This window comes from Pomacea canaliculata, linkage group LG7 (assembly GCF_003073045.1).
Source record: "Pomacea canaliculata isolate SZHN2017 linkage group LG7, ASM307304v1, whole genome shotgun sequence".
NCBI lineage: Eukaryota > Metazoa > Mollusca > Gastropoda > Architaenioglossa > Ampullariidae > Pomacea > Pomacea canaliculata.
Genome location: NC_037596.1, coordinates 9,557,799 through 9,578,132, shown reverse-complemented (window position 1 = coordinate 9,578,132; position 20,334 = coordinate 9,557,799). Strand labels below are relative to the sequence as shown.

Sequence of the window (20,334 nt, the reverse complement as noted above, 5' to 3'; positions counted from 1 at the left end):
AGCCCAGCGGATCATCATCATCGTCGTCATCATCGTCGTGGTCGTCGTCGTTTCTGTGAGAGGATCTATACAAATAGTGTTGCCAGTACAGTCCATCACAAAGCAAGACACACCAGGGAGGGTTCATGTAGTTTTTACAACGACTTTCTTCTATTTTTCACACACCGATGGCGCACACGACGATTGCCTACAAGGATGTCGATAGTTTCTGCACATGGCACACGATGATCAATTTTACAAATAGAAAATTTCTCCAGCTAGATAATGATCGTAAGATGTAGTCTTATTGTTAATATCCAAGAGAAGGAAGTAAACTGCAGTTAGCACAACGGAGTGAACACGACTAAAGCCACATGTACTTACAAGGGGCTCAATATATTTTCTTATACTATTGTTTATATTATCTTATACTATTGTTTGAGGAGAAAGTGGCTCATTGAGCAAGCTATACCTCGTGGCATCAACGGTAAACTATAATGTGTCAGGTCTGTAAAAGGCGACATAATATTTCTTTACTTCCTATCGCACATAAACATTCAGAACAACGATGCTCGACAAAGAAGGGAGGAAAGGTGAGGAGACAAACTAGACTGTAATATAGCAAGTGACCTACAAGAAATGTCTACTGTTTGGTTTTCTTGAGTTGTGCTGATCACAGGTCGCTCGTAGTAGAGTTTCTAGCTGTTGTTCCATCAAATCTGGAGGGGAAACCCAACTTCCGTTGCTGAGCAACACGCATGCAGACATCAGAAAGAGGACAAACACGTGATGTGACATTTGTACACGTGATTGACTACACAACTGTTTTTTTCATAGGGCTATTTCTTCCCTAAAGCTTACACGCAGGGATATGATAAAATATTTTATTATAAAATATTTGAAGTGATAAATAAGGCGTTTGATTTCTATTTCATCTTTTCAGTGTTTTCTTTTCTGTTCCCCGTAGTCAGAGAGTGCGTCTTATACGTGCATTGTCATAAGTGATATGACAAAAGATGAGCCACTTAAATGATAATTGCTTACCAGCTTAAACATTATGATGTACTAACTTTAAAAAATCTTTTTTTCAATGTTCCTAGTTTGTCTTTTCCACAGTCACCATATTTTTGACGAAAGATACGTTTTGATAATAACTTGTATCAAACTCCATCATGCCTAAGAACTCGTCCCTCATGTGGTTGTACAGTCGTTGATGTAGACACTCCAGTGCCACACGACTGTAGTCCTGGTAGAACTTGTTGGCAAACATCTCTGGGCGCTTGTCCAGTAAAGGCAGGTCCCCCGTGGACAGAATACAGATGTCGCGAATCCAATTTCCTTCAGCACAAGGATAGTCTCCCCAATTCTTGAATCGAGTTAGAAATGGTTTGGTTACTGGATCTGTCTCCGGGTAGCCTGAAAAAGAAAGAAAGAAGAAGAAGAAGTCGAAGCTAAGGTCGTTAGATATTAATGTAACGAAAAGAGGATGAGGAGAGAAGACACAACAGACCTTCCACATTCTGACAGCATTGTAAACCTTCACTTGCTCTCACTGTATGACAAGAGGAGCTAGGCAAGTCAGTAAATGGCCAATCTCGGTGTAAGTTATATTTCAAAAGCTTTGAGAAGGTCGCAGTTCAATGTGCAATACAAAGACTGCGTAAGAACAAGGTCGTTAATGAAGTCAATCAATTTTTTTATGCGAGTTGTCATTTAACATTTGATATTTTATTTTATTCATTTACTTCATGACTTGCATGCAGAACTTGTAATATATACAATCAACAGTTCGCCCTTACAATGCTTAAATGTACGAACACAAATAAGAAATATATAATAGCAAATGCAAGACTATTATATGAGAAAGGAAAGCATATCAACGATACTAATATTCACTAAGATATTAAGAACTTGTGTACCACATTACCATGAGTTAACTGATGACATTGTTTACCAAAGCTATCACACACAATATTAATAAAGTTTTTTTCAGTACAAGCTTTTTAGTGGAGCAAAAGAAACTAAAACTGTAAGGTAGGGTGGAGTTGACATGTGAGGTCAGTCAATGGAGCCGGTGCAATGTTAGTGTTGTACTGTTGCCCACCTTTATAAGAACCTCTGATGCCAAGCTGAGGGTTATGGTTGAGGGAGGCGAAAAACGTCTCATCGGGTATATGTACACGTCGAGTCCAGTTGAGAAAGTCTTGAGCGACTGGACTGTGGAGAACGTAGTCCACGAAGTCCCTGTTGACAGCGATGTGCACTGCCCCCTTCACTAGGATGATGCCGTGAGGAGTAGGGCCTGCTGATGCCCACCGTTCTTTGTTAGCCCTAGCAACAGGAGTAAATTAACAGCATTATATCTTGCTATCTTCTGCCAAGGTTTCTGAGATGATCGAGTTTAATGATCGAAGTTGATGGGTTTGGCTGGAAAGTGCTTCTCACCGAAATCTCTAGACAGCCAGCCGTGCTAACAGGTGTCTTACACATAGTTTCCCGAAACGATAAAGGTAACAGTCTTAACTTCGACACTACACTATAGGTAATCTGAAAATATATGCAATATGGACCATTTATGTCATTTGCTAATCAGAAGATTTTAACACTGTATAATCCCTTTCATCCATCTATACATTCGTACATCTACTACATACCCAAGTCATTCATCCGTCCATCTATCAGTTAATCCTAGCTGGCAGACATAACACCTTTGTCTTGTAGCTTACCTGCACTGATACTCACCTTTTCACGATACTCTCTACGTCGTTGGCCCCGTTGTACGCCGTTAAAATACGAACAAGCTCAAAGTTGGTTCTCAGCGGAAACTCCTGCCCCGTCAGGTTGATGAAATATTTCCATTTCTTGAAGTGCCACAGGTCTTTCATGCAGATCAGTTCTGGTTCCAGCACAGTGAAGGTCCCCCACCGAACGTCCACACTTCGTGAGGTGAGAAAGACATTGTGGAAGCAGTCAGCTATGGCTGCCATTGTGTCACGGTAGGACTGGTCCGCCTTTTGGTCGACATGGATACAGTAGACGTTCTGAGGCCGATATATGGCTTGTAACAACTGCGTTACCTTCCAGCATACAAAACAAATCGAAAAAATATGGTAATTCTACAATATGGTATTAATAGTTCATCCATCTGCCAACAACATAACACGGAGCTTTAGCTTTTGTGATGTCAGCAACAAGGCACGAAGAAACAAAACTGATCTCCATACTTTACATTAAAATCATCTCACACTGAAGATAATGATGATAGTGGTGGTGGTGATGATGATGGGAGCTGGATTTAAAAGCAAAGAGGTCTTTTCGTGCCCAGTTAGGGAAGCTACTGATGCTAAGAAGGTGAATACCATCTGTACGGATGCAGTCTACAGTCTTGTCATTTTATGAGATATTCGGCATCTGAGTTGTGTTCAGCTTCTGAAAGTAGAGAGGTGAGAAAATAATAAGCTAAACTCACAATTTTGATGCATCGCCTACATTTCGTAGACTAAAACATCTGATGGTGAATCCAACTCTTGAAAGAGCATAAAAAAGACAATGAGAGCGCAGCCTACTAGATACTCCAGCGACTGTGCGATGACATACACGAAGGCGACTATATAACAGGACCAAAACAATACATCCAACAAACAATTCATTGTAGCCGAGATTTCTTGCTCCGTCGCTGGGCAGCTAACGACAGTAGTCTCAGTAGGCAAGTAAACAATTTCACAGCGAAACGAGGGACGCAAGTTTCATTTTAGAGATGTCTAACCGTATATATCCATACCTGGTGAGCATCTTTAAATACCAGGATGCTGTAGGCAATAGAAAAGTTTCTTTCCTCCTCTGTCAGAAAGTTCATTATGAACCCATACACCCGCACAAAATTGCGGCAGTTCTTGGCCAACCTGGTTATGTCCTTCTCGTGGGAAGAGCAGGCAGGTCTTTGTGGACTTGTTTCGAACGAGCCAACTCCTCCTGGTCGCCAGCAAACACCTTCATGCAGTCTATTTCTTTCATATCGTATGGTTTCCATGGAAATGTTTCTGTCGTCTGTTGGAAAGTCGAGGATCAATTGAAAAAGTGTAAATTCTTTATAGTAAACAACAACAAACTTACATAAAAAAAAACAGGTTTGATATTAAGTTGGGCTTAAATAATAGATACTAGCGTTCTAAATCCTTTCCTAGCTAATTTTATTTTCTTTCAATGACATCTAAGACAGCTTTGGATTGATTCATACAAGCCGCCATGTTTACAGACTCCTTCGCGAAAGACAACAAATCCGTGTCGCAGTCGGATCCAAAGGACACGAGAAATATAAGCAGACCTATTGTTGCGCCTACCAGATAGAAAACTCACGTGCACTTTTCTCTTTAGGAGACAGCTTTTCACCATGCTCAAAGTTACATTGAAGCATGCAAACATTCAGGTACATTTTATTCATTCATAGAGGTGGCAGTACAATGACACCTACCCGTAGAGATCTGTACAAGGCGATGTAGACAGAGGTTGCACTCAAACAGATCGCTGTCAACAACAGTGGGTAGCTGAGTTTTCTCATCCTCAAAAGGCCATTGGTGATACAACTGTCGAGTTTCTTTGTAAATAAACTGATGCTAGCATGTGATGTGGCTGCTTGAGGTAGTAACAACACACACAGGTACCTAGATGGTGCTGTTAAATAATTGGTAGTACTCTGGATACTCTATTTTTGCAGATAAATTAGTGACTGATTTATTTCTGTGACTGGAGATGTGAAGCAGTGATAATGTGTTTCCTCAATTTCCCGAGCAAGTGACAGTCATGGGAGTCCCACACTACTCTTTGGAAGCGAAGTCAAGCAGACGACAGGCAACGGCAAAGGAAGTGCAAGACTTTACCAACTGACGGTGTGAATAAGTAAGGACTGGTGACCAGCACTGATAAGAGCAACGGTATTGGTCCCAGCAGCTGGCACCATTCACAGGATGAATGAATGAAAGAGAGAGCGGCGTTCTGGAACACTGTAGAACACAGTCTATAAGAAGGCAGTTACAAGGACTGCAAAGCTCTGGACAGACTCACCTCTCTCTACAAGACAATATCATTCAACAGCAAAAACACCCACAGCACGTTGAAGGTTGAATGTGTGACAAACTACCATTCACCAGCTACAGGGTTTGCTGCAATGTGGCGTGTGTCTGTACTGAACACACAGGACGTGACGCCGTGGTCGTCAAGCGAGAGGAAGTCGTTTCTCCACAGCAAGACTGGCAACTGAAGGGAAAGCGTCTTATTTCCGTAGTAATGATGTGATGCTCACACCCTACAGACACATCTTCATGTTTCTGTTCCCCAGGGCATCTTTGTCCTTAATTTATAGCTACGATTTCAGGGTAAGCAGCATCTGCGGGGTCTGGACTCCGGTTTGTAACTTCGGAAACAAAACACTGGCCCTGCAGTTCCCCATGTTGCCACAGAGCTTGGTAACCACGGGCCTGATCTCTAGATTTTAAATCAAGCTCAGTGATCCGAGAAAAGACAAAGTTTGATTTATGCAAGTATGTCACAAGAAACCTGACCACACTACTCTTTTCCTCTTTGTATTCCGATGTCTCAACAACAACAACAACAACAACAAACAACAACAACAACAGAGAATTTGTACAAGGCGATCCTGAAGTAAAGGGTGATCACTGCAGATTGAACGGTAATAACTCCAGAAAATAATGTTAGTAGCATCAGGAGAAAAATGAGAAGGTTTTGAAAATCTTGAGAATATTAAGAAATATTATTTTACGTAACTGACAAAGTAGTGATCGGCAGCAGTTTATTCAATGCAACTCTATGTCACTGCCGAAGCCAACAGATCCAAACAGTTTGCACTTCAACAACACATTATTTACAATGCATCTACACAACAGAAGAGGGAAGAAACTGCAGCAGAAGTACAGGTACATGTGAAGGTCCAAAGCTTTTATTAAAATCAAGTTCTCCCCCCTACGCCTACCTTTCCAACACTTTAAATCGACACACGCCATGTTCTCTCTCTCTCTCCTCAGGCTCTGTTTGCTTGGACCACAATTTGTACCTTTGGGCCACTCACCTGGAACAAACTGTCTCTCTATGCCCCGGAAACCTACTTTCTCTTCTTTTCTCAAAACAATCTGAACTATTACCTTGTCACCTGCTGTAGTGTGTAGGGCACGATGGGTGTAGGTGCGTGTTTAAATATGCGTGCACATGTGGGGATGAGTAATGAGAGCCCAACGGATCGTCAGCATCGTCGTCGTCGTTTCTGTGAGAGGATCTATACAAATAGTGTTGCCAGTACAGTCCATCTCAAAGCAAGACACACCAGGGAGGGTTCGTGTAGTTTTTACAACGACTTTCTTCTTTTTTTCACACACTGAAGGCCCTCACGACCATTGCCTACAAGGATGTCGATAGTTTCTGCACATGGCACACGATGATCAATTTTACAAATAGAAAATTTCTCTAGCTACATAATGATCGTAAGATGTAGTCTTACTTCTGTGTCACCAGCTGTTCACGGGACTGGCGTAGTCTCACTTTATTTTGCTCTTGTGATTGTTGCCTGTACATGTAATAAAACCCTCGCATTAAAACTTTGACTTTTTTCCCGGATTTTCTGCTCACACCTCTTGCTTTATGTCTATCACTGTAAAAGAAATGTTCACTGATGTTGGCAAAAGATTCAATCTTCCAGATCGTTTCATTCTTTGCGAGCAGGGAAGTAATTACCTGCACGACTCTCTTTACTTGGTAAATCAGCCCGTTAATTTACTCTAGATTACTGTGATAAACATGATGAGTCCGGCATTGTGGCGTGCAATATTTTGTTAATATCCAAGAGAAGGAAGTAAACTGCTGTTAGTACAACGGAGTGAACACGACTAAAGCCACAAGTACTTACAAGGGGCTCAATATATTTTCTTATACTATTGTTTATATTATCTTATACTGTTGTTTGAGGAGAAAGTGGCTCATTGAGCAAGCTATACCTCGTGGGTTCAATGGTAAACAATAATGTGTCAGGTCTGTAAAAGGCGACATGATATTTCTTTACTTCCTATCGCACACAAACATTCAGAACAACGATGCTCGACAAAGAAGGGAGGAAAGGTGAGGAGACAAACTAGACTGTAATATAGCAAGTTGTCATGAACCAGCCTGGTTCAAGGCCAGAACAACAGCCGAAGCGGTGTCTAAGTAATTATAGGTAGGCGGTGCTCAGTAACAGCGGACAGTGGGGGAAACCTTTCTGTCCGTTTTTACGACTTGACAGGGCTCCCTGACTTATGGAGGAGATCGGGAACTAGAGTCGGGGGTGGCAGATGTAGTAGGTACGGGAATAGCGCGGTAGGCAGTAGTAGCCTTAGTATTAGAGCGATAGCGTTAGGCACAGGTAGATTAGGTGACGAGTAGTCACGTGTTTGATTAGTATATAGTTAGAGGTAGATGGTTAGTCGGGGCTTTTTCCCTTGTGTTCAGCGGAGACGTAGTCTCTGAGTGTTATTCAGACGCAGGCAGCAGGTCTGACATAGGAAAGCCCGTTCAGTCAGGACGTATCACTCACTACCTGCTGGCACTTGCGATCTGGTGATAGAAGAGAGGGATGTGTGTGCTGTGACCAGGAGGCTGATTCTCCCAAACCACAAGTGAGGGAGTTAACTGTATCCGGCAGCAAGACGTGCGAGGCAGCGGTTGGCAGACCCCACCGTGCCACCGGTACAGTGTGGTACCTACCGAACAGCATACAAGACATCTCTACTACGAGTATCGTCACTGCACCCATTGCCTGGGGCAACTGTGGTGGGACAGTGACAAGAAGTCGTCTAGAAGACCAGGTGCATGCAGGCAGCTGCACCTATCTTCAGGAAGCAACGCCGTTCAGTCAGAAGGCATCTCTACTCCGAGCATCGTCGCTGCACCCATTGCCTGGGGGCAACTGTGGTGGGACAGTGGCAAGAAATCGTCTACATGACAAGGTGCATGCAGCCAGCTGCACTCATCTTTAAGAAACGAAGGGCAGATAACCGAGGGTACCCCAATACCAAGGTTGTTCTGTGAGAGAACTGTCCAGAGACTGGTGAAGTGTTCGTCGGGGGTGGTTTTGGACGAATAGAAGGAAAGTGTGATTTATCTATCTCATTTACATTCTTACTTTCATAGATTTTGTGACCTGATAATAGTGTATTTGAAGACTTGTATTGCGTCTCGTACGTCAACCTAATTTGCTTGTTAATTTTCTTGTAATTATAATTTGTTTTTGTACGCTGTTTTGTCAGTTGTGTGTTTTGCGCACGCGAGGAGAGCGACTGTCAGTCGGTGAGCGTGCGGACGTGTGGAACGGACGGGTGTCTGAGTGTGAGGGTGAAAGCGGGCGAAGCGAGCCAGCCAGAGGACCCCTTTCCCCTAAGGGCGGGTGGTAACACCATCCCTTTACAGACGCGCCTCCCCGTTTCATCACACAAGTGACCTACAAGAAATGTCTACTGTTTGGTTTTCTTGAGTTGTGCTGATCACAGGTCGCTCGTAGTAGAGTTTGTAGCTGTTGTTCCATCAAATCTGGAGAGAAAACCCAAACTTCCGTTGCTGAGCAACACGCATGCAGATATCAGAAAGAGGACAAACACGTGATGTGACATTTGTACACAGATACGTGATTTACTACTCAGCTGTTTTTTTAATAGGGCTATTTCTTCCCTAAAGCATACATGCAGGGATATGATAAAATATTTTATTGTAAAATATTTGAAGTGATAAATAAGGCGTTTGATTTCTGTTCCATCGTTTCAGTGTTTTCTTTTCCTCGTAGTCAGAGAGCGCTTCTTATATTTGCATTGTCATAAGTGATATGACAAAAGATGAGACACTTAAAGGACAATTGCTGACCATCTTAAACATTATGATGTACTGACTTTTAAAAAAAAATTTCAATCTTACCATTTTGTCTTCTCCACAGTCACCATATTTTTGACGAAAGATACGTTTTGATAATAACTTGCATTAAAGTCCATCATGCCTAAGAACTCGTCCCTCGTGTGGTTGTACAGTCGTTCATGTAGACACTCCAGTGCCACACGACTGTAGTCCTGGTAGAACTTGTTGGCAAACATCTCTGGGCGCGTGTCCAGTAAAGGCAGGTCCCCCGTGGACAGAATACAGATGTCGCGATTAAAATTTCCTTCAGCACAAGGATAGTCTCCCCAATTCTTGAATCGAGTTAGAAATGGTTTGGTTACTCGATCTGTCTCCGGGTAGCCTGAAAAAGAAAGAATAAGAAGAAAAAGCCGAAGCTAAGGTCGTTGGATATCAATGCAGCGAAAAGGAGGATGAGGAGAGAAGACACAATAGACCTTCCACATTCTGACCGCATTGTAGACCTTCAATTGCTCTCACTGTATGACAAGAGGAGCTAGGCTTGTCAGTAAATGGCCAATCTCGGTGTAAGTTACATTTAAAAAAGTTTGAAAACAGTTTGAGAAGATCGCAATTCAAAGTGCAGTTCGATGACTGCGTAAGAACAAAGTCGCCAAGGAAGTCAATAAATTTCTCTCGCTTTTTCTGTGTTTTCTATGCGAGTTGTCATTTGACATTTGACATTTTATTTTATTCATTTACTCCATGAATGGTATGCAGAAATTGGACATATATATAATCAGCAGTTCAACCTTACAATGTTTGAATATACGTACACAGATAAGAAATATATAATAGCAAATACAAAACTGTTATATGAGAAAGGAAGGCATATCAACTATCCTAACACTGACTAAGATCTTAAGAACTTGTGTACCACATTACCATGAGTTAACTAATGACATTGTTTACCAAAGATAGCACAAACAATATTAATAAATTTTTTTTAGTACATATGCTAAGAAACTAAAACTGTCAGGCAGGGTGGGAGTTGACATGTGAGGTCAGTCAATGGAGCCGGTGCAATGCTGGTGTTGTACTGTTGCCCACCTTTATAAGAACCTCTGATGCCAAGCTGAGGGTTGTGGTTGAGGGTGGCGAAATACGTCTCATCGGGTACATCTACACGTCGAGTCCAGTTGAGAAAGTCTTGAGCGACTGGACTGTGGAGAACGTAGTCCACGAAGTCCCTGTTGACAGCGATGTGCACTGACCCCTTCACTGGGATGATGCCGTGAGGAGTAGGGCCTGCTGATGCCCACCGTTCTTTGTTGGCCCTAGAGTTTCCCGATACGATATAGGTAACAGCCTTAACTTCGACACTACATTATAGGTAATCTGAAAACATATACAGTATGGACTATTTGTGTCATTTGCTAATCGAAAGATTTTAACACTGTATAATCTCTTTCATCTATCTATACATTCATACATCTACTACATACCCAAGTCATTCATCCGTCCATCTATCAGTTAATCCTAGATGGCAGACATAACACCTTTGTCTTGTAGCTTACCTGTCCTGATACTCACCTTTTCACGATACTCTCTACGTCGTTGGCCCCGTTGTACGCCGTTAAAATACGAACAAGCTCAAAGTTGGTTCTCAGTGGAAACTCTTGCCCCGTCAGGTTGATGAAATATTTCCATTTCTTGAAGGGCCACAGGTCTTTCATGCAGATCAGTTCTGGTTCCAGCACAGTGAAGGTCCCCCACTCAACGGCCACACTTCGTGAGGCGAGAAAGACATTATGGAAGCAGTCAGCTATGGCTGCCATTGTGTCACGGTAGGACTGGTCCGCCTTTTGGTCGACATGGATACAGTAGACGTTCTGAGGCCGATATATGGCTTGTAATAGTTGTATTACCTTCCGTCAGACAAAACAGATCGTTGAAAAAAGGCTACAATATGATATTAATAGGTAAACCTAATGGTAGGGTAATGACATAGAAAGTTAGTTCCATGACATCATCAAGATGTGTGGTAAAATTATCGTTCGTAAAGGAAGCTGATGCTAGGAAGCTGGAAAAGACAGGAAATATATAATACGACAGAGCTGTAATCAATCACCTCAACATACAAACAAGCCGCCATAAAAAAATTCTACACAAAGATCAAGGTGAGTGATATTAAAATAGGTAGTAATGTATAAAATAGTTCTGAAAATATAGAACTTAAAATGGTGAACATTTATTCTAGAGAAGAAATTAATATTAATTGACAATATATGTAAGCAAGACACAACCATTCGATTGATAGAAAACCCAAGACTCCTAGCACTGAGAAACAAAATACAGTTTAAAGTCAAATGATGACAAAGAGGAAATGAGCACCAAACGAGATCCTATCATGTGATTACTAGTAACAGGGTGAGAGTGTTGGTGCCATACTTCTGCTCTCTCCACGAGTGGAGTGGACGCAGGAGGCCGCTACGACCGGCGGAGGGACATCAACTAAGTTTTGGACGTCAGCAACATCGGAGGGCCCTCCACGTGGCAAGAGACTTTTGTGTGAAGAGATAAATGGCGAGTGTGTGTCACACGAGTATTGTATCATCGTGTAAATTGATTGTCAAACTGTTGAATATTAATGATTTGCTTCATTACACTAAATTGCCTTGTGGTTGTTATTGGGGATGAGCACTGGGGACTCAAGAGTCAATTAAAGTATAATTAGCAATTTAGTGTAAGTGTGCGCGTACACGTAAATGTCGGAGTAAGTTGGTAAAGATGCCGAGTGTCATCAGCCCGAGGCAACGGCAATCGCAACCTCTGACCATCGTCGCGTGCTCATTACCCGGAGTTCTCGACGCTGTCTCTGTACAGAATCGTGACCACCGTCAGACTTCATATAAAACTGAAGCAGACGTGAGAAAGCTTAGTAAATCCCTTTTAACGATTTATGATAAGTGCAGAATATTTGGAGGATGATTTAAGAATAAGTACTGCACACAATTTTACAGAGAATAACCGTACCTGGTAGGCATCAATAAATACAAGAATGCTGAAGGCTATTGGGAAGTTTTCTTCCTCCTCTGTCAGAGAGCTCATTATGAAACCGTACTCCTGCTGAAAGTCTCCGCAGTTCCTGGCCATCATGCGAACGGTCTCTGCTTCTGAAGCGGGACTTGTGCTCTTGATCTCTCTAGAGCGAATTAACTCTTCCTTATCTCCAGCAAACAGTTTCATGCAGTCTACATCTTTTACTTTGTATGGTTTCCATGGAAACGTTTCTTTCTTCTTTTCCTGTTCGAATGCCGAGGACAATATTATTACATCATAATGGCATTGTACACTGTAACATACTTCTGAAATTTCGGTTCCATGTATAAAACCTTTGCTTCAATCCAAATATTACAGACATACTATTGCACGAGTTAGCATCATAGAGATATATTTTCATAAGGGAAATAACATTTCTCTAGTATCTTTTAAACTTTGAAGAGGTCATTCTACCCAAGAAATGTCTGTACACCAGACATAAAACTTGTTTGAATGGCATAACCACCTGGAGCTTGGTGCATTTCGTAAGGGAGATCGAGCCCCACAAAAGAAAATCCCATTTCAACTTCCATACATTGACGGATCATCACTCCACCCATTCATAATATATACATACCTAAATATAAACTACATAGGTACACACATCTGTGTATTTATACATACATTAACTGATTTAAACAAAGTGATGTAGACGAGTGTTCCGCTAATCCAGAGACACATCAGCATAAGGAGGAACACACGTTTTCTCGCCCTCATAGCCATCTGTAATAAAAATCCCGAGGTCTTTGTTAATGCACTTCGATCATCTGCCAATGTACGGAGAGTCAAAATGTCGCGGGGGGGAAGTCATGTAGCTGCCTGTAGATGGCGCTGACGATCGACTGGTCACCCAGGTGCCACACTCCGCGACACGTGACACCGCGAGTACATGCGGCAGAGGGTCACGTAAACAAGATGTTGACCTTTCAAGAGGGAAGGAGGATGGGATTTATTTCAGAACCCCAACGAGAATTTCGTCAGCTTTTTTTTTTTTTTGCAGCTGGCACATCTTTCTTTTTTTAAACAACAAAGAGAACTTTTTGAAGCTGGTCTTGATGTGCATTGATTATAGGAGACAGACGTCTCTTGCTACACCGGTGTCAACTGCATAAAATTTTCACTAGACGTGGTGTAAGACGATACTCAGTTTCTTGCTGTTTTTTTTTTTTTTTTTTTTTTGGGGGGGGGGGGGACTCAATTGGGTGAAAGTGAATAATAATAATAAGTGTACTTGTATCGGGCAGCATCACGACCAAAATAGATCATTCTGCGCTGACCGGTAAAGATAAATGAACAATAGGTAACAGTGGATGGTGAGATACATATAAGCACACTCAACAATATAAAGATGAGATACAAAAGTAGAACATAATGCAATGGATAAAGGATGAAGGGATGTATATACTATAAACAGTGTAAGATGGAGTCGTTACATGACGGTTAGCATGACAGACAATATTGCCAGGGAGTTAATAATAGTAATTCAGGGATAGCACTTTGTGAATTGATATGTTTTTAGAGAGCGTTTGAATGTAGCCTTGTAGTCGGAGTGGGGAATGTGATGTGGAAGAGAGTTCCAATGCTTAGCAGCACAGAGGGAGGACGTCCTTTGTCTGTATGTGACTGTCTTTGTGGGAGGGAGGATAGAATGCGAGAATCTGATGAGGAGAGGTTTCGGGCGGGAGTGTGGACAGGCACGATTTCACTTCAGTAAAGTAGTGGGGGGAGTAGCAGTCAAAGAATCCATAACAGAGTTGAGAGCTTGTAGTCTATTCTAGCTGTTACAGGAAAATGGTGACCAAGTTAAATTGCACCACGAAGCATAAGTCCCAGGCGCCTATGTCGTCGTCAGTGAATCGTTTCGGGTCTTTATTCTACGGTGCCAGCCTCTCCAAGAAACTGAATATTTACAGTCGAGACAGGCAGGGAGCGCGGTTGTTGTTGATCCGGACCTCTATCTATCCGATACTTTCTTTAGCGGCGAGTATCCATGGTCCTGTCTCTGGGTTTCTACACTTGGTAACGTCCATCCTCCTCTGTGAACCACAGCCGATGGGTCGGCCCAGTCGCCTACACTGGCCCTGGCCGATAGTTTTGTCATGGAAAATCTTGGCCCACTGATGCCGTGTAAGCATTATGATTTTTTGTAGATGTTTACTTCCTATCATTGACACATCTCTTATCACATTTCAGGAATCAACTCACTGGCAAAGAGCACAAGAAAAAGTATAACAAAACTTGGATTTAACGTCCTTGAAATTTATAGGTTTTTATAGTAGATATTTGTGCAGTTAGTGGCGCAGGAACCAAGGGGGGCCACACCCCTCAAAAATGTTGTGTTGCTTTGTTGTTTACTGTCAGCATAGAGTTTGTTCAGCTCCCCCCCTGAGTTAACAGCACTGCAAACACACCGGTCTTTCTCTTTGCCTTGAAGATATTAAAGGCCATGTGAAATCAATGGGATTTAAATCTGATCTCATGCTCACGGTATTTTTCCGAAATTAAAGGTCTTGTTATATAGGGTCTTCGGCAACAGCTCTTGACTGGCGAATGGCATTGAATATAGTCCTTTGCAAAAACATCTCCCCTAAACCATGATTAAATCCAGTAATATTCTGGCAGCCAGTAAAATTATTTTCTTTTAAACTTTAATGGAAATAATGATAGGTGTTTTCAAGTGTCAAACTGACAACTGCTAACCGAGCGTTCACTCAGTTGTCTGCAACAATTAAATCAAATGTGTTTTTGTTTACGTGTAAAAGTATAGTGAATTTAGGGGTGGTAGGGATAGAGTAACCCTTCCCTTCTTTGTCACATGAAATAAAAACTAAATCATGGTTGTAGTGGTAGTATCCAAGTGTTATGATGATGTCACATGAAACAGTTCAACACAGACAAACATTCACGAGTCCATTTGCAAGTATGAACACAAGCATTTCCACACAGACATTTAATCACAGATTATATTTATAGTTTTTTATTGTTCAAAAGTTTCAAAACTACGTAAAATGATGAAATGTTAGTATTTATATTATTAAAAGAATAAACTGGAATTTAAAAAAAGATATACATTGTCCATCACAATCTCTGTGTATACTTCTGCAACTGCCATACCTTTACGCATCAGGGAACAAACGTATAAAATGCTTTCGAAGAAGTATAAGGCCTAAAAAAGGCTAAAGGCAAACATGATACTGGAGTAAATAAAGCTTGTGGTTTGGATATGAAATAGGTAAGTCCTGTCTTAACACTAGGAGGCCTACTCACACTGTCCTGCTTGCTGCTTTATGTGGATGTTCATGCAAGTTACAGGCACCACGCCTATTTCAACAAACTTCTCAGAACTCAAGTGTGTATGAGAGATAATTCACATATAAAACAACCCAAATTATAAAATTTCATCTCATTTTCTGTAAGGCCTATTGCATTCTAAATCAGACATGCAGATTATTACTAAAATTAAAATCACTTTAAATGAGTAACTATTAATTTTCTTTAATCATCCAACAACTCACAAATACCTCATGAGTGTAAATCAATAAAGAACTTAATTTTTTCAGGGATGAATTTTGCCTCCAAATGGTAAAATATTAATCATTAAGTAAAAGGCAGGCATCAGCATAAAAGAATACGCAATGTAATGATTACATGGAAAAAGAGTAAAAAATAATGTATTCAAATTTATTGATATGTTTGCTTACATGGAACAATTTGGATTAAAATGCACACAAGCTTAATGATATGTTGTAGATATATGAAAATGTCATGATTCAATCTACTTGCTTTAGAATTTGGAAAGGCTATAAGGGATATATTTCCACAGTATTCTGCACACACACACATATGAATTAAAAAAAATCAATCAGCAAAAAAACTAACAATTATGTCATCGCAAGGAATGTAGTTAAGGCAAATAGATTAACTCATGTTGTCATGAAGATAGTACAAACAAAATTGTGTAGAATGCATGGACAAAAAAGACATGTACACTGTACAAAGTGCACGCAAGTATGTTCATGCACACATTCAAATTGACAAAATATTAACATTAGAAGGAAAAGAATGAACAATGGTTGATGGGAAGAGAAAAAATGAAGAGAAGCAAAGCAAAATACCAAGATATCTTTGAGCAGTTCGTGCAATCACTAACTATGAAGCCACAATAAACACTAATTGCTAGAATTCCATAAATATTTTAAGTCTTCTGATTGCAAAAGCTGCACACTTCAGCAGGATGGTTAAGACAGACCAATAATCTATTAGCATGCCATAGACCACTTACTTCCTGCCCCCACCCCACTCCCTTGCCAAAACAGAAAAAAACTCTCTGCGTCCCTGGGACTATTATCATCATAATCATCATGGTATGAATGTACCCTAATTATAAAGAATGACTGAGACACTTTCACAAAGAATCATCACAAAATGATATTATGATGCTACTATTACATTTTCCTAGGATACCAATGCATCCATCCCTACATGCTATCGCCAACAGCTTTTATGACTAAATATTTACTTAAGTTGGAAAATGCATTTTAAAATCACTCTTGGTTACCTACTGAAAACTGCTAGCTCATAAATGCTATGCAACGCCTTCTTTTCTTCAGTTGGGATACACTTGTTGCAGGACTAACATTGAATCTTCTCTCTCTAGTAACTCATTAATCACTATTTAAAAAATGCCATGACAAAAATGGCTAAAGAATATCAAAATGGTAAAAGCTATTTGTTGATAAACTAATTTGCAAAGTAGGAAAATAATATTACTTAGGTGAGGGAGACATGGGAAAAGTGTACAGGCAGCAAAGGCAAGATTCACTACAGAAATTAAGGTGAAAAGAAGCCTAAAAAGGAGACAGAAATACAAAATACTAAAGAACAGAACAGCATAGAAGGGAACAGCACTGCATAATTGAGTGTATTGAACAAATAATCACAATATAACAGGTATACAATAATAGCCCACATGATGTAAAGATTGATTAATGGAAAAAATGCCAACTTTATTCTAAGGCTTCTTAAGTCTTCTTAAGTTTTTACTCATCTTGCTGCAAGGTAGTGTGAATCGTACTTACTTTCATTTTTCACAACAGCTCAGCAGAAGCCACCCAATTATTTAATTATGTCTAGATCTGTAAATCAGAACATCTAGCCAAAAGTATTTAAGACTGGCTTATCTAAAAGCAATCGCCTCACAGTAATAATTCATAAAACCTTACCAGATCTTTAACTGATGATCCTAAAATATAACAAAATGACACAAGTTATTATGAACCCTAATTTCCAACAAGAATGGTCAGAAAAATCAGATATCTCCGGACAGCTTGAGGAAGGTTTATGACAGTTGAATGATGAATGATTTACCTCCTAAATCATGGCAATTTATGCATTCACAGAAAAGCACAGTACAACTTCAAAGCTAGTTACAACGCATGAAGAATACAGCATTTGATATGTTTTATAATTATAGTTTTTTCAAGTTTCATTCTATCATGGATAAAAGATATCAGCTTATTTGTACAACCACCCTCCTGATTTTCTAACACACTGTTGCAATACATGTAAATTCACTTCTCACAAAAAAGTAACTCTTCCAAAAGCACGAAAACACTGCTTTTATGATTTCTCTCTGCATACTCTACTGTTCGGTTCTGATTACAAGCACATACTTCTCATGTCTGATACTTATACCAAGTTATTTGTACTCCTAAATGTATCTCTGCCTTGAGAAATAAGTGCAAAACCAGATGAGATTATACTGTCACTTTGCTGCAAGATGTGCTAAATATAAAACACAAACATTAGTACATAATGTATAGGCATGACTCTAATGTTTGTATATGCTTAAACAAAAAATAAACTCTGAGCAGCCACCTGCCAAAATAACCTGCATGCTTTTCTCTGTTGTATAATTCTTTTTTTTTTTAAAGGAAGAGCAAATGGAACTGTGAATAATCAACATTTGCACGAGCATGCCCTGCATTAATAAACAGATTTCAAAATCTCCTTCCACATACTCCAAAAATGACCCAGGAATTTTTCTATATTTTTGTGGTTTTATGAGATCTGAAAGAAAGAAAATCCCCTAAGCGTTACCCAAGAAATATTGGGCACAAATATTTCTGTCGTCGTGGGACTAAAGCTGTACAAAGCCAGGGATGCTTTATACACTGCCTGGATGTGTGTGACTGCCACAATGCACACACTTCAAATGGCTGTGCCAAAGTTGGGATTACCATCCCCCACACTAGCAGTGTCAGTACCCCCATCATCAGAACTGTTGGTGCGAGCCCTTGGAGCACGGCGGTCATCATCTTGAAATCCAGGGTTGCGGCCACCCTTCCTATAGTCGTTATCATACTGTGGAGGCTTGCGGGACTCATAGCGTGGAGGCCCTTCTGCTTTCTCATCCATTGCTTTGTTGTCAACACCCTTCTGTAAAACAGACCACCACATACAACTGTACATTGCATAAACTTTTTTTTTTCTTAAATGAGCGTACACTCTCTGCATGTTTTGTTCTCTGCACCCTATTCAACAGACACCTCCGTTCTGCTGACTTAGCATGTGATTTCATACATATTTTGAAAACAGTTTTGTAATCCCAAATACCTTTCAGTACAGCTCAGAAGACAAATAGATACAATATTGAATAATCAGCGATTTCTGACATCAATGGGTTTGGGGGTGACAGACTAATTCTATGCGACAGTTCCAAAAATTGTTTATACTGGCTGTATATTGTTATAAGGTGGTGTTTGTGCCCTTTCGTGAAAGCAGAAAAAAAATCTGGTCAAAAGGTTATCTAATGATGAAACAAAATCATGTAAATGACTAAAGAAAAACATAAAATTGAATGAGTGACAATGTGATTGCTGCTGAAAGTTGCCAATCTTGAAACCCAAACTGATGAGAGTGACACCTGCTGACTTTGGAAAGATGAGTACACTTTCTGATTGTGTTGATTTACTGCTGTGATGAGTCTGTTACTAATTTAAATGAGAATTAACAGGATAACACAAAAATTGTATGTTTTTATCTTATAAAACATTTAATCTTTCTGCGTGTATCAATTTTTATCATGTCATTTTCTGAAAACGATTTCTGCTTCTTTACCTAATTTATTCATGGACACTTCCTGTGCCTTTATCAATCAAGTTATCTAAGCTGCATGTGGATTTCCTTATGATAGCACATCCTGAAATTTTTAATTCACAAGAACTGTCACACAAATGGCATGCTAATCTCTTTAAAAGTGGAAAAAAAACCCACCATCTCAACAAAATTAATCAAAATTTTGTAATACTCAAAGAAATCACTGCAGTCATGTATTATACATTCCAAATGATGCTAATGCATGTGTACTATAAATCCCAGTATCCACAGCCAAGAAAACTGTGTCCATACAGGATGACTGTGCAATAGCATTTTGTTTTGAAATCAATCCATATGATTGCTTCAACTCAGTGCAAGAACAGATGAAGAAATCTATTTACAGGATATAAAATATTGCAACATCCCACTGCTAGAATTGCTGTGTGCATGACTGTGGATGAGAAGGGGGGAAACTGATCTGCTTAGATTTGAACAATTTACTTATCAATGAACTTAAGAAACATTAATATGGAACGGTGCAGGTATCTGTGTGTTCTCCAATTTCAGTTGAATGAATGTAGACATGTGGAGAGGCTGGTTGTATGGAAATTTCGCAAACTGATGTTATAATACATCCAATCAATTCCTCCTGTACAAACTACCTATATCAACTGCTTCATTTTAAAATCATGCATCTACCACACCTGATGCCACGTGTACTTTTGAAAATAAAAAGTTTAATGATTTTTGATTGATGTAACATGGTAAAATTCTTCACATACATTTAATTAAGATACTTGTTCATTCTGAAAATAAAGCAGAAAAGGCAACAATAACAAACACGTGGATGATCTAGACCAGTGGTTCTCAAAGTGTGGTCCGCGGGCATAAATCAGGTGGTCCGTGGCTGACAGTCATCATATGTCAGCAAAGTGATGTTTAAAGCGATACATTCCTAACATTAACATTTTAATTACAAAGAACGAGGTAGTTTTATGTCAACGTATTACTATACTACTGTCACAAAAGGACATTTAGTTTTGAAACAAATGCGGCAATTTAAATTTGAAATTCATAGTACAGAGTGATTTTTAGGCCTTGGTGGTCCGCCATATTTTTTACTTAAGTAAAGTGGTCCACGGTACTAAATACTTTGAGAACCGCTGATCTAGACTGTGCTTGACTAAAAAAACAACAACCCCCCCTCAAAAAAGCCCAAACAAACCAACCAAAGCTGGACCTTGATTTATAATGAAACATCTGTATAATTATGCCCAAGCTAAAAACTGAACA

At 40.0% G+C, this 20,334-nt stretch overlaps 3 protein-coding genes across 5 annotated transcripts in view; all 3 read right to left on the bottom strand.

Moving 5' to 3' along the window:
* Positions 1-791: 791 nt before the first annotated feature.
* LOC112568762 (beta-1,3-galactosyl-O-glycosyl-glycoprotein beta-1,6-N-acetylglucosaminyltransferase-like) lies at positions 792-5,327 on the bottom strand. Of its 2 annotated transcripts, XM_025246233.1 has the most exons (5): positions 4,451-5,327; positions 3,761-4,026; positions 2,722-3,056; positions 2,084-2,310; positions 793-1,395 (listed from the first exon to the last, which is right to left on the bottom strand). In XM_025246233.1, exons 2-5 carry the CDS (start codon positions 4,007-4,009, stop codon positions 1,076-1,078), a joined length of 1,131 nt encoding a protein of 376 aa, XP_025102018.1. In that variant the 5' UTR covers positions 4,010-4,026; positions 4,451-5,327; the 3' UTR covers positions 793-1,075. The 2 variants fall into 2 exon arrangements, with proteins under 2 accessions (XP_025102020.1, XP_025102018.1); XM_025246235.1 differs by lacking the exon at positions 4,451-5,327 and having other exon boundaries at positions 792-1,395; positions 2,722-3,060; positions 3,761-3,891.
* Positions 5,328-8,623: 3,296 nt separating this feature from the next.
* LOC112568763 (beta-1,3-galactosyl-O-glycosyl-glycoprotein beta-1,6-N-acetylglucosaminyltransferase-like) lies at positions 8,624-12,141 on the bottom strand. The gene is made up of 4 exons (XM_025246236.1): positions 11,878-12,141; positions 10,435-10,769; positions 9,952-10,178; positions 8,624-9,244 (listed from the first exon to the last, which is right to left on the bottom strand). Exons 1-4 carry the CDS (start codon positions 12,088-12,090, stop codon positions 8,922-8,924), a joined length of 1,098 nt encoding a protein of 365 aa, XP_025102021.1. The 5' UTR covers positions 12,091-12,141; the 3' UTR covers positions 8,624-8,921.
* Positions 12,142-14,904: 2,763 nt separating this feature from the next.
* LOC112567953 overlaps positions 14,905-20,334 on the bottom strand; it is a 43,456-nt gene continuing 38,026 nt past the window's right edge. For both annotated transcript variants that reach the window (XM_025244904.1, XM_025244905.1), the window contains one exon: positions 14,905-18,381. In XM_025244904.1, the coding sequence (XP_025100689.1) occupies positions 18,154-18,381 (228 nt within the window). In that variant the 3' untranslated portion in view covers positions 14,905-18,153. The remainder of the gene's footprint in view (positions 18,382-20,334) is intronic.

Excerpts from the sequence above, each read along its gene's own strand:
- LOC112568762 (XM_025246233.1), bottom strand. The coding sequence starts at position 4,009 with ATGGAAACCATACGATATGAAAGAAATAGACTGCATGAAGGTGTTTGC. Across the intron at positions 3,057-3,760 it reads TATTTAAAGATGCTCACCAG|GTAACGCAGTTGTTACAAGC; the intron begins GTATGGATATAT and ends GTATGCTGGAAG. Across the intron at positions 1,396-2,083 it reads CATCAGAGGTTCTTATAAAG|GCTACCCGGAGACAGATCCA; the intron begins GTGGGCAACAGT and ends TTTCTTTTTCAG.
- LOC112568763 (XM_025246236.1), bottom strand. The coding sequence starts at position 12,090 with ATGAAACTGTTTGCTGGAGATAAGGAAGAGTTAATTCGCTCTAGAGAG. Across the intron at positions 10,179-10,434 it reads GTAGAGAGTATCGTGAAAAG|GGCCAACAAAGAACGGTGGG; the intron begins GTGAGTATCAGG and ends GGGAAACTCTAG. Across the intron at positions 9,245-9,951 it reads CATCAGAGGTTCTTATAAAG|GCTACCCGGAGACAGATCGA; the intron begins GTGGGCAACAGT and ends TTTCTTTTTCAG.